Source organism: Eschrichtius robustus, chromosome 19 (assembly GCF_028021215.1).
Source record: "Eschrichtius robustus isolate mEscRob2 chromosome 19, mEscRob2.pri, whole genome shotgun sequence".
Lineage (NCBI taxonomy): Eukaryota > Metazoa > Chordata > Mammalia > Artiodactyla > Eschrichtiidae > Eschrichtius > Eschrichtius robustus.
In genome coordinates, this window is record NC_090842.1 from 51,789,698 (window position 1) to 51,803,668 (window position 13,971).

General features: G+C 60.6%; 1 protein-coding gene across 1 annotated transcript in view; it reads right to left on the reverse strand.

Annotated features, from left to right (window-relative positions):
* PEPD (peptidase D) overlaps positions 1 to 13,971 on the reverse strand; it is a 109,620-nt gene that overhangs the window by 13,192 nt on the left and 82,457 nt on the right. Inside the window, exons 10-11 of the mRNA XM_068528196.1 lie at positions 11,085 to 11,153; positions 9,547 to 9,624 (exon numbers count right to left, since the gene is read on the reverse strand). Coding sequence (XP_068384297.1) covers positions 9,547 to 9,624; positions 11,085 to 11,153 — 147 coding nt within the window. The remainder of the gene's footprint in view (positions 1 to 9,546; positions 9,625 to 11,084; positions 11,154 to 13,971) is intronic.

The window sequence follows — 13,971 nt, forward strand, 5'->3', positions numbered from 1 at the left end:
CCCTCTCCCCACTGGGGTGGGACAGTGTGCTCTGCCAGGGCCCGGCGGGCCAAGTCCCCGACTCGGGGGCCATCTGGCCCCCAGCATCTCCAGGTGACAGGGTGGAGACCAGGAGGCACAGAAGGCGGGAGTAGAGAGGGGGAGGAAAGAAGAAGCCGGAGCTGGGAGCACGAGCCAGCAGAGGCAGGACGGTGCTGGGACAGGCAGGCAGGCTGCTGAGTCAGGAGGACAGGCCAGCTGAGCCTGCCCTCTGGACACCCCGTGACAGGGCCCCGGTGCAGCAGGGCTGGGAGGGAGTGGAGCGAGCCTCGCTCCCACACCCTTGCTGCCTGACCACGCGCTCACACCCTTTACTGGTCAAGGGCGGGTAAGAATCCTGCCCCACGCATCCTCCACGGTGAGATAAGACAAAATAAGTGAGGGGCTGCTGGGTCCAAGCCTGGCTCCCACGGGGTCACCCACGCTGACAGGGGTGGGGTGCCCAGACTGAGCGGCCTCCACATCCTGTCCCACCCCAGCAGGCTGCTCGACTGCAGGCACAGAGCAGGGACCCACCAGCCCCCTGACCCCATCACGGGTTCAGGGCCAAGTCAGCAGGCTGACAGTGACAAAACCGACAGAGGGACATCAGTCCAGCCTCAGGCCCGGACCCCTGCTGTGTCTTCAGGACCAGGGGACCACAGCGCCAGGTGGGGTGGAGGCGGTGAGGGCTGTCCTCTCTGTGCCTGGCTCTCCCCCTTGGGGGGCAGTCTGTAGCCGCACAAATCCTGGCAAATCTGAGCCCGGGGGGCAGAGGCACACCTTCCATGACAAGGGCTTCTCACCCAAACCCAAATTCTAATGGTAAACACTACGGCTCAACCAACATTCCAGAAACTGCCTGTGTGCCTGACTCTGGGACCCCTACCCCCAGCAACTGGCCCTACAAGTGGAGCAAGGAGTTGGGCCACGCGGCCTGACAGCAGCACCGGGGACAGCACAGAAACAGATTTTTAAAGGAAAAATGCGAATGCTCGGGATCCGCAGACGCCCTGCTGGAATCCAAAGTCCCCAGTCGGGCACTTTTTAATCTCTTGTCTTTTTCTGATTGCAAAACACCATAAACAGTGTCAATAGTGCAAAAACCATCAGATAACAACTCAGGTGATTCTCAGGGGGCGGGGGAAGAGCCCCACTGGCATGGCAGGGGAGACTTCGGTTTGGGTCAAAGTCACAGGCTCTGGGGGACCCTGCCTGGGGCGGGCCAACGGAAGGGGGACTTGGGCCTCACTTGAGGGGACCCGCCCAGGACCGGTGTGGAAACCGAGGACCAAATGTCGAGAAGCCCCGAGCAAACATGCCCAGGCATCTGCTCTCCAGGATGCTGCAGATGCACCAGGGTGTTAGGGCTGACGGCTGTCTGCAGCCTTACTCCTGCCCGGGGCACATCCCCGCTCAACTCCCGCCCCCCTCCCAGCTGGCCAGGAGGGTGGGGCATATCTCAGCCCTAAACTTCAGGGAAACTGAGGCTCTGAACACTGGTGCAGCAAAGTCCCAAGTCGGTGGTCAGCAGTTCAGAGCCCAGGGATGGGCTCTCCTGTCCTGGCTCTGGCCCTCAGCCTTCAGGGCCTCAGTTTTCCCACTTTTAAAACGCGGGCGCCACCACTGCTGCACGTTCACGTCCGCCAGGGCCAGCATGCGGACAGGCCTGGGGAGTGGAACTGCATGTGGCCGCGGCCTAGCTTCACCCGCGGAGCAGAGCATTCTCATTTGGGCTCCTCAGAGGCAACGAAGGAAAATCATCTGTGGTTTGTTGATTCAGAATGCCCAGGAATGACCTGAGCAGACAGGATAGAGCCAGGGGCGTGGGGACATGGATTCCTGGGGGCCACCACATCAGAGGGCCAACCTGTAGCAGCACCCCCGGCAGAAATTTCTATCGGACGGTGCAGATCTCAAAGAAAAACAGAAATTAAACTATTTAAAAAGCCAGGAAGCCCACAAGAGCAGGCCAAACGCTGGAGTCATCCAGAGCAGTGAAAACAGGACTCTTCCCCAGGACAGACAAGACTCCTGACCAAGTTCTCAAAAACAAAAATGTGGGAAGGTGGGTGCTTGGAGTTCCTCAGCCAGTCTGGCTTTATTGTTCAGGTTCTAGAAAACTTCAGCTGCATTTTTTGTTTTAAAATCATCCACTTTCTGGAGAAGGAAGTGTACACCCAGCTGGCCAGCTCCATCCTGCCCAGCGACGCTCAGGCACGGGGCTGACGTCTATTTTTGTGCTCTCAGTTCCCTATCTCTTTTCGTTTTTTGTTTTTTTTTTAAATCCCCTCCAGAGTTCCTACATGTATAAGTTATTCAGATTTTAAGCCATTCTGGAATCCAGGGATGAAAGCCATCGCCTTTTATAAATCATCTCCCCCAACTCTCTGTGTCCACTCCATCCGTCCTCTGAATGCACGCTGATGATGGAGAATTCGCTCATACTTTGGCTCAACCGAGAACGCCGGATCCGTCCTCCCCGGCTGCCTGGGGACACCCACCGGGGACCTTACCATCTCTGGCCGAGTGAACGCGTGTGATAATCTAAGCCATCTGGGAGATATTACACATCTCCGAGCAATATGCTGGCGTCCTCAATCCTCACATGTGTTCATCTGGTTCTATTTCTGGCTCAGATGAGAGGTTCTGTCTTCCGTTGGCTCCTCCTGGGCAGCTTCAGGCCCGGGCTACCTGCCACCATTGGCCCACCCAGGCCCTCCTCAGTCCCCCTTGGCTCCACCGCAGGCAGAAGGCCTACGAGATGGTTCGGCCAGTGATGTGAGGCCTGAGGAGGGTTTGGGGGAAATGCTGCAGTGTTTATACGAGGGCCGCTGTGTACGCAGGCTGCAGCTTCATTTTAAGCTCCAGCCGTTGCCTCGCTCTCAGCTACCTCTCACCCCAGACAAGGCACTGGCCATGCGCGCGCGTGTGTGTGTGCACTCACTCAAAGACCTATTCACCACAGTCGCAGCATTTCAGACCCCAACTTGCACCCGCCCCAGTCTGCGTTCCAGACCAGGCTGGGGGATTTCTGAGCTGCGGGAAACTCCTGCTTCCCTCCAGACCTCAGCATGAGACAGAGAGGGAGGCGTACTGGTCACTTTCCCGTTCGTGTGCCGCAGGCCAGACAAGACCCACGGGCCACCCACTGGCTCCCAGCCAGACCTTTGGTGCAATGCCGAGCCCCAGGTGTGACCGGCGGGGCAAAGGCCACCACTCGGAGCCCTGGAGGCTCCCTCCATACCCCAGGCTGACTCACCAAGCTGATCTCTCCCCAGAGAGACTGCCTTCTGGGCATCCCTGTTCCCCAGCCCAGTCACGGGACAGCTACCCGTGGGGCCCGGGCAGACAGGGAAGTCACCCAGGCAACCAGCTCCAGGACCCCCAGAGCCAGCAATCCCCAGCACACATGGTGACAAGAGCAGGCACGTGCTGTGGGCCTCCTGTGTCTGGATGGAACTGTTGTCACCTTTCCACAGATGACGTGGGGAGAAGCAGAGCACCAGTGTGGGCTGCGTCCCCAGGAAGGACATAACTTGGTACTGGTCCGACCTATGGGTGGGACACGGCGGGCGCCCACCCAGGGCTGGCTGCTGCCACAGCACAGCGGGGCGAGGGCCGGGCGTCAGGGCAGTGGCCTCTGCGGGGGAGGCAGTGAGCTGGTGTCACGCGCACAGCACATGCTTCGTTCCACTTTTCGGTAAGTAGTGTCCCGTGGTATCTGCGCGCACCCGGGCTGTCTGGACTGGTGCTTTCACACTGTGAGTCGTGACGTCAACTGTGTGGGATACAGGGAAGGAGCACAAACAGACAACAGAACGGACAGAAACCCCACGGTGAGGGCGCCTGGTTACCATCTAGGCGTGTCTGCTCCCCTGGTCCTGCGTTATAACGTAAAGGCTGCTTCAACCTGGATGGCAGGTTGAAGGCCACGGCCACTGGTCTGGACAGATGGCTGACCAGGGCCTGTGTCCTCCTGAGAGTGTTCTCTTGCCCCCAGGACTGGGGCATGTCCTTAAGACCATCCAATCCTCAGGAGGGGGCTGGCTGGTGACAGCTGCGCTGTCCTCTGAGGAGACAGCAAGGTGGGTGCGGGCGGGGCGGGGGTGTGTCTGGGCTGGGCCTGGCACCAGGAAGCTGGGCCTGGAGGTGACACTCATTCCCTAAAGCTGACCGAGGCCTCAGGCACCTCAGGCACCAGGACAACGGGGGCCTGGGGGCCCCTCCATGTGGCCTCTCTGCCAGCTGGGGAGGAGCCCCAGGCATGACTCGCCCCTCCGTGGGCAGCAGCACACAGATGCCAGAAAGACATCAGACCAAGTGGCCCCCAGGAGTGGGCATGATCGTCCCATCCCTGCCTGAGATGCCAAGGGGGCTGCCGGGGCCCTGGGTGAGCAGCCCGCAGGGGTGGGGGTGGGACGTCGATGGCGGAGACGCAGGCTGCTGTCCCGGGCGCCGTGTGACGGAGGGGGTGAGGCGGGGGCACGCTTCCCAAGCAGTTTAAACTAATGTCTAGCCCACATCAAACCCGTGGGACGAACAGGGAACTAACTCGAGAGAAGGGCAGGGAGGAGTCGGCCGGTAGTGGTGCCAGTGGCAGGAGGAGGGTGGCCAGGAGGGGAGAGAGCTGCCCCAGCCGTGCCCCCTCGTGGGCCTGGCTCCTCCTCTGTGGCAGGAAAGGACGGGGCAGCCCGGGCAGCCCTGCAGACAGTGTCTGACACCACCTCAACTCGGGGAGCAGCGGCACACACCACCCACAGGCCAGCGATACTTCGGGTGTCATCCGGGGCCTCCCTGGGAGGAAATCAGTAGCCCTTACTTCTCTGGGCTTCGGTGCAGGAGTGCTGTGTCAGCCCTCCGCCAGTCAGCAGGGCAAAGCCGGGGCTTCAGGCTGACCATTATCGGGGCAAGGAGACAGAAGGGGCCCTCGTCCCACTACAGGGAAGGAGAGGAAATGACACAGGCTGGCTGCTGAGGGACGGGCTGGGACAGGCATCTGTCCCCCCCACTAACCGAGCTGGCGGCCCCCCTCCCATGCCCCAGGACACAGAGACCACAGCCAGCTGAGATGAGCCCGGCAAGCACGTCCTGAGGCAACGCTGCCCTCTTCTGGCCAGTGTTGGGAGGTCCGGCTCGCCACCCACCAGCCACATGCTGTCTGCAGCTGGGCAACCCAGGCCGGGGCATCCTTCGACTGGGGCAGCTAGAAGGTTCTGATAGGGGCCACAGGGCATGCTACCCCAGGAACCACTCCTCCGCCACCTGATCAGATGGTGGGAGAGGGAGGAGGTGGCAGGTGAGGAGCGGTGTCCCAGCTGTTTTCCAAATCAGACGCCACTGGACGCAGACCCTGGACCCTCCCTACCTCTGCCCCCTGGGGTGTGCCTGCTGGGCCCAGAGGAGGCAGGGAGTCTAGCGCAAGAGTGGGTCCAACTCTGGGTGCACTACTTCCTTGGGGACTTAAACATGGACAGTGGCGCTCCCTGGTGGCCCATGGGCAGGGCACCAGCCCTTGGTGCTTCTACCCACCTTTGGAGACTCTGGTTTCCAAAGCCCAGGCTGGTTCTGGGAGGAGAGGGCAGTGCGTGAGGACTCAGAGGACCATCACACCAGCCACTCCTGTGCTCAGAGCCACCGGGTCAGGACTGATTTGGTGGTGAGGGGTTCTCCTGGGGCTCCCACGCAGGAAGGGCCTTCGATGACGTTAGACACCGTCCCCTGGGTGAGCTCGGCAAAAGCATTAATTAGAAGTGCGCCACACTTCTGTTACCCTGTTTTAGAAGGTCTGCCTGCTTTTGCCTTAAAATGAAAACAGCAGCTAATGGCTTCTCTAGGACGGCAACTTGGTGACGGGGTTCATGGTGAACCCCGAGGGCCACAGCAGGAAAGGGCTCTCAGAGGCAACAGCAAAGCCCTGAGAGGCCCCACAAGAGGCCTTGTGTCTCTGAACCAGCCAAGAGGGAGGAACGTGGGGACCTGAGGCCACGTCAAAGTCCAGTTCCCCACCCCGGGATCCATGCGGAGCAAGCGGGGCAGCGTCCAGCCGAGAAAATGGCGGGTGCTGGCGTGGTGCGAGGAGTGGTCCCCAAATTCCTCTTCTCAGCTCTCGGGTGACGCATCTGATGTGGAGTAAGAACCAGCGTGTCTGTCTAACTTACGGGGCCCTGATTTCCCAGCCCGGCTCCCGGGAGGCGCCTGGTTTTAGAAGGACAGAGGAGTAGACGGTGGCCCTGGCCGGCTACATGCTCCACCTGGCACGCGCCTCGAGGACAGTGTGGGGGCTGAAAACACAGAGCAGGCAACCACGTGACCGGAGAGCTGTCTGAATACACTGGGCCCGGCACGTGCTCTGCTGGTGGCTCTCGCCTCCAGTCTCCGTCCTGGAACCAGCTGCCGGAAGGCGGGCCTCAGGGGCACAGGTGCGCTGCTGGCTCTGGGGACGTCGCTGTGTTGCAGCTCTCTCCCGCCAGGAGCCACCTGTGCCGGGCTCCACACTCAGCGCTTTGCCCTCATTACCCCAGTCCTCAGAGCTGAGTGCTGTGTCTCCCCCAACGACGGATGGAGAAACTGAGGCTCAGAGGGGTGGCCGTTCAGCTAGGGAGGGGGAGGGCAGGGACTTGAACTGGGGACCTTCTGTGTCCATCATCACACGTCTGGGACCAGAGGGAGAGGGATGGGAAGGGCTGGCTGCCCCTCGGCACCCACTCCTCACTTTCTCCAGCAGTCTGACTGTCCTGGACCAGCTCCGGCCCCCAAACAGCCCCACTCCTAAATGTTAAACTATCTCGGGGCATTTTCACCCAACATCAAGGAACTGAGACCCAGAGCATACCACCTGATGGGCACCCTGGAAAACAGTCATGGCTCTCGGAGACGCTCAGCTTCAGGAAAAATTCTGCACTATGCTTATATTTTGGTTTTGTACCTTATGATGAAGTGCTGTGAATTTTATGTTGGGATAACAGAGTGCTTTATTATTTACCAAACACAGTAGGCGCTTGGCAGATCAATTTCAATAAAACAATGGATTATAAATGCCGCCAGCAATCTGGCAGTAGCAGTAATCAACAAAACATGTTGTTCTAAATGCTGCATAATAAATTGACTATAATAAACTCATAATTACTCTACTGGCTACATTTCAAAGTTAGCACTAGAAAAATAAAATCACCAGTTTGGGCTTGGCATTAACATCCGTGGGTTTCCCTGGATCACTCCTGTCTCTAAAGTCGCAACCAAGAGACGCAGGTGCCACACACACTGCCCAGGAGGGTCGAGGCCACAGTGTCTGACGTGTGGAGGAGGCCTGCTGCATGGCACCCCGATCAACCAGGCCCCACCGCGCCAAGGGCCCCCGGAGCCAGCCTCTCATGGGGGGAGGACTGTCTTAGGACACATAAAGAGATAGGAGAAGCAGTCCTTTCCTCTGGGCCGTGCCAAACTCACAGAGAAGAAAGACTCAGAGCCACATGGCCCTGCTGCAGAGCCTCCGATGGGGACAGCTGGGGCCTGCTGGTGTGGCTGGGGTCTGCCTCTGCCTGGGGACTGGGTTCCCACGTCCTGGCCCAGCCAGAAGGGGCCGCAGAGTCAAAAGCGTTAGCAAAGGTTCTAGGAAGCGTGAGTCCCTGAAGACACCAGGCGATCTTCCTTTGGGGCCACCAAAGGGCAGGCCCCCCCCCCCACTTTCCTTAGTCTTCAGCTGAGTCAAGCCGGAGGCAGCCGACCCCCTCCCCAAGTCCTCTGGCTCTGCACCTGGACGCTCCTGTGTCTCAGTGACCTTGCCTACACATCGGGGGTGGGGGTGGGTGAGGGGAGGGGGAGACACCCACTTCATGGGATCAAGGGGAGCAAATCTACATAAAGAGCTGTCCCTGGCGCCAGGCATAGGGGAGAACCCTGTCAAAGTTGCTGCACGCCTTGGCCCCTATGCCAGGAAGGGCGTTAGACACTCTGGGGATGGGGGGGTTGCAGTGAGCGGCAGTGGCCTCTGTGTCCACATTGGGTGTCCCCCTCTGCGGGCTCCCGTCCCTGTCCTGCTGGCCCAGGACCCTGAGAGAGCGTGTGTCCACCCAGCACTTGTGGTCCCAACATGTCCCTGCTGCCGCCCAGTGCAGTGCCAAGTGCTGTGTGCTATCTCCACCGACAGCAGGTAAACTGACGCTCAGAGTGGGAATTAAGAGGCTTTGTTTCCTCCCAGAAGGCTGAGCTGGGCTCCTGCCAACAGGGGCCCGGGCCAGAACATCCATCCAGCTCCTGACCCTGGGTGAGTGGACACCGCAGCCGGTGGGTGCCTGGTGCACCCTGCAGCAGGGGCACCCTGGGCTTGGGCGGGTTTCTGAAAACACTGGGCAGTGACAGCTCAGACCCGGGCATCTCTTGGCTCACGTCCCCTGGTGGCTGTGGGCCAGGGAACCCCGTGTGCAGCCTTCCCCACTCCCTGCGCGAGGCTGGGTCCTGGCCAGTGCTGCGGGCAGGACCAGAATGCCGGCTCGGGGATGGAGCCTAGCAGGGCACGTGTGCGACCCGAGAGGGGGCGCGGCATTAGCGGGAAGCAGCGCGATGGAGCCTGGCTCAGGTGCCTCAGCAACAGGAGGGAAAGGCACCAAAGGACCAGGCGGGACAGCGCGCACCCCTCCTGCCCTCATCTGCGGGTAGGTGACCACAGCAGGATGTCTGCAGGCCAAGACAGGTGGCCCCGTGGGGCTGGTGGCCTCTGGACGGCTCTCGGGAGCCCTTGGCAGCCTGGACTGGCCCTGCCCGACGTCTGGGTGGTGGAGAGAACAGGCGGGCAGTGCGAGTGCCCGTGAGCGGAGGATGGGGCCGGTCCAGGTCAGTGAGGCGCCCAAAGGCCCCTGCCAAGGCCAGAGCGGCTACCCAAGAGAGGGGCGCGTATGCCCAGTATGAGCCCTACACACTGGGGTCTGGGAGCAGGGTCTGCGGCCCCGCCTGCTGGGCACAGTTCATCGGAGGGCTGAAGGCTGTGGGTCCTGCCCACGTCTGCTTACTCACGGCTCCATGGGGGGCAGGGAGCACATCACACTGTGCTCAGCAAAGCCCTGCCAACAGCCTGAGGGCCAAGCACCACTCTGACTCCCTGAATCAATGGCCACTCGTGCCAAGGAGTCTTGAGGCAGGAGCTGGCAGGTTCAGAGGGCGGGGGGCTCCCTAGGGGTCTTCTCCGCTCCGAACTGAGATGCCCACCCTCCCAGCACCAAGCCAGAGAAGTGAGCGTGGTGGGTGCCGGGAGACGGCGCAGGCCCTCCTCTGAGGTGGCGCCTCACCCGCACAGCACAGGGCCCCCGCTCCCCTCTCTCAGGGCCTCCTTGGTCCTGGAGAGGAGGCTACATGTAGGCCAAAGCCTTGGCAGAGAAGTCTGGACCCAGAGCAATGGGGGGACCTCACCGTGGTCAGCCTTCTCAGGGTGGGACCAAGAGGCCGTGGTCAGCCACCTTTGGGGTTGAGGCCCACCGCAGCCCCGCTGTTCACACGCAGAGCCAGGGCAGCTCGGGGGCTGGCCTCACTCACCACATGTCTCCGTCCTGGATGGTCTTGTCGTTGGGGGCCCCGGCGTGTCCGTAGTGCAGCACGGCCGAGTTCTCACCACTGCAGAGCACCAGGGGGAGGTCAATAGCCCATCCTCACCCAGCAGGCCCCGGGCGCTAGCACCCCAACTCCCTGCCCCAAGGGCAGCACTGTCCACCCTGCAGCAGGGGCCCAGGGCCGCTGGACCAGGTCCACAGCCTGAGGTGGGGGTGAGGGGCAAGGTGGCCCTGGCATACTGCAGTCACACAGCTCTTGGCCAACCTCTGGGCTCATGGCGGTGGCACTTGCAGCGCTCCCTTGGCTGAGGCTATGTGGGTAGGTGGCCTTGGCGCTGGGGATGTGGGCCTGATGTGGAAGCGAGGGCCTGCGGGCCCGGGGAAGGGACTCCAAAGAAGCCCTTATTTCCTGGTGACTAGCGGAGAGGGGAGGCCCAGTGGGAAGGGCCCGGGCTGTGTCGGGGGCTGCCATGGAGTCTGCCAGGCCAGGGCCACAGACGGCGAGCCAGTGGCTCTTCGCTCCTCTGCTTGAGAACACTTCCCTAATGAGCGATGCCTTTAAGAAAAAATAAAGACTTTTAAGTCTGCCCAAAGGAAAAAAAAAAACCCACTGGGTGTAATATTTATGGCCCTGTTTGGGAGTCTTAGGAATCATAAAAGTAGAAATAATGATTTTTCTCTCTATCCACCAGAGAAGAACATTTCCAAGGACTGAGATGTTCACATGTATTATTCATGTGGCAAGGACGTGCACATCAGCAGAGCTGCCGGCTCCATCCTGGCTGGACAGAGGCCAGACCCTCTGAGCCAAGGGGAGAGCACAAGGAGACTAGATGGGGTGAGCCTGGGGGACGAGGGGACCGCCCACACCCAGGACGTGCCCCTCAAAGCCACACAGCGGTGCAAACTCACGGCCATGAGCTGCCCCTATACTCGTGGTCATATCTACCCTGTGCCTCCAAAGCACACCCGGCCAAGTGCGGGTGACACACAGGACGTACAAAGAGCCCCCACCGCCAGCCACAACGTGCCACACACAAACACGCCTACAGTGACACCCTGCACGACAGAGCTCCAGACCCACCCACGGCTGTGCTGTTCCCCATACGGCCACACACACGCAAAACCACAGCCTCCAGCACTGATACAGCTCCTTCTGCACCGCCTGCACACAGAAGCTGGCATAGCCTGAGGTCACGGCCCGGTCCCCACATGCTGGGAGCGTGCCTGTGTGGAGGGGGCGAGGAAGGCCAGCCCCAGGAGGAGCAGCCAGCTGGAGACGGGAAGGGAGGGCACGGCAGTGGGCAGGCCGGCTTCCCTCCTCACCCGGCACCTCCCAGGACGGGCAGAAGCAACCTCTGCTCCCAGAGCCTTGGGAGGGGAGAGCGACTTCTAGGCTTAGGTGGGCACTGCCTCGGGCATGGGAGCAACAGGTGCGTTTAAGCTGGGAGGACGGTGGGGTCCCCTCACTTTCCCTAACCTCCTCCCGTGATCATTCCCACGCGGCCCAGGAGGCGCGCTTACCTGCCGCAGATGCAGGTGTAGGAGCTGTGGCGCATGCCACCCCGGGAGAAGCAGTAGTGCTCGAAGAGGCTGCGGGGGAAGGAAGACACGTCAGAGTAGAGTCACTGGAGCACGCACGCCCCCCGCCCCCGTGCAAATCTTCAGCCCAGGCCCTGCTCGGCTGCGCCTGCAGGAAGGCCTGAACTCCCCAGCGTGGATCTGTGGCTGGTAGCCTGTAGTCCACAGGCCGCCGAAGCACAGAGGTCAGCGCGGAGAGGGGACAAGGCTGGAAGAGCTCACCACTTCCAGTGCCACGGCGCTGCCCAGCCTTTCAGGCCCATCAGGAAGATAGCCCTGGTCCTGCAGGGAGATGGGCTGGGGCAGGGGCCACCTGCCTCTGCAGGGCTGGAGGGAGAGCGTCCTTCTCCAGTGGCCACATCCTCCCACACGAGGAGGGGCTGGATGCACAGCCAGGGAGGGACGAGAGCTCTCCCAGCCCCAGTGCTGGACTCACCCAGGCCCTGATCCTGGGCCCGGGGAGGGGCGCAGGGAAAGGAGAGCAGGAGCCACTGGGCTCTGGCCTAGAGGACGGGATTGAGGGGCAGGTCCGTGTGCAGATGGAGCAAGGCAGGGCAGGCTCCAGGGAGGGGGAGAAAGGCAGGGTCTGGGGGCAGGCCCAGCTTTTCCCTACTTGTGACAAGTAGCAAACCGGTTGGCCCCCTGGACGAGCTCCCACCTGGAGCAGGAGAGGGCAGGAGAAGGTCTAGAGGGAAAGACGAGACCTCAGAGCAGGTCGCCGGTAGCCCACCCTTAGGCTGAGCCCAGACAGAGACAGAGCCAGGGGAGGCCTCCAGGGGAGGTCAGCAGAGCCCAGCAAGCCCAGGGGTGTGACGGAGGTCAAAGGATGAGCCACTGCCACATCAACACCATACGAGCAGTGCTGAACCCTCGGGAGACCACACTGCCAACAGCTCTGGAGATGCCAGGACCCTGCCCCTCCCCCCACCATACACTGCAGGACCTGGCAGGTGGGAGATCATCTGGGCATGGGACTCGGCGCTCCAAGGCCCCGGCCTCTGCAGAACCCAGCCGGGGAGGAGGGCAACGGTAGGGGGCTGCCCTCACCCCCTCCCTGAGACCTGGGCAAGAGCTCGGGCCCAGGCTTCTGGGTGGCCTTGGTTGAGAAGCAGGTCCAGGCGGACCCCACCCTACCCACTGACCACCAGGGCAGGGAAGACCGACCACAGGGCTGTGCTCAGAACACCAAGGCTGCCCGTGGGCACACTAAGTGGCAATCCTGCCCTGCATGTTCTAGGCCTGTTTTAGACCACGTCTGTACGGAGGAGTCTAATCTTCCAAGCACTATAAACACAAATTATGCATAACTGTTATGATTCGGTATTAAGGAGTTGTTATGCAGCAACAGTTCTGCTATATTCAATCAGCTTTCAGACTTGCTTTACAAATCCCACAGAATAATTGGGTATCTGCAAGTGAAATATTTCCTCAACACAAAGGATTTCAGGAACTGCCCAGGGAGGTGAGGAAAGCCGCATTCGGCATCAGCTGCCCCCGTATTCATGGCGGGAGCACTCAGACGGCTGCCCCCAACTTCAGCCTCAGTCTCTCCGAGGCCACAGGATGGCCAGGCCAAGTCAGGGCCCTGAGGCGGCTCCACACACCCACCCAGACACTGGGATTCCACACAGCAGCCCACGGTGAGTGGGGGATGCCGACAGGCCACAGAGCCACGGGGCTCCCCGAGCCCTGGGGGACGATGCCCTGCCCGGACAGAAGCAGCGCTCTGGGGGCAGCAGCCACTCTCCAGGTGATGGGGACAGCAGGGGACAGGCAGAGGGGTGGTGAATGAACAAATCAGAAGGTTCAGCCTGGGGAAACGGGGTGGCATCAGTTCCCCCACCTGCAGCCAGTCTCAGAAGCAGGTGTTTTCCTAACCTGTAATCTACTCAGTAGAAACAGCCTTCATCGCATGCCTTGGCTTCTAAGTAAAAAGTCTTTGAAAGGCATGACTCACAGAAGCACCAGACTAAGGAACGGCCGACCCAGTTTTCATCTGCAAGCTGCAGCCCGGATTACCTCTGTCAGCCACATGATCCCACACCCACAAGGAAGAGCTGGAAAGAGGAGGGGAAACGCCACATGCTGGAAATTCGCTCTCCCTTATAAGGGTTTAAGTCCTTCAAGCTGGACTTCAGCATCTGATTTTGTTTCAAATGAACCTGTCTGACATGATACAAGAACAAACTGATGCTCTAGTGGCATAACACGTGGACTCGACGGGCTGCGTTTTTTGCTCACACACCTCAAGGGCCCCTCTCCCCAGGACCTCAGCCTTGGGCCGTGGACATGCAAGGGCACCCAAGTTCTGGGGCAAGTGCAGTGGCCCAGGACCCTGAGTCCGACATATTTCTGATTCTCAAGGCATGGGGAGTAAGGATGCTCCAATCTGGGGCCACAGGCTCGACGTGAGGCTCCCGCACAGCCCGGTCAGAGCTCGGCAAGAACAGGCCTGGAGGACGGGCCGCAGCAGCAGAGGCACCCCATTCCCACTGGATGGCTCACAGACCAGGCAGCCATGGGAGGACACTTCATAAAGACCCGCTAGACCTTTACAGAGAATATGGCAAACTGTGAACCAGGTGAGGGTCCAGCTGACGCACAACCTGAGGGGCTGACTACTGATGACACACGTCTATGGCCGAATTCGGCTGTGAGCTACCCATCAGCCCCTTGGGAGCCACAATGAGATGAAGGTAGAGTATGCAGCCAAAAGCCTTCCCACCCCCAACACTCAGAGGTGCTGATTAAAACTCATAAGCAGAGCCACATCCACAGGACAAAAGGAAAGCAGGGCCAGAAGAGAAGAGGAAGCTGCCGGTCTTGCTAA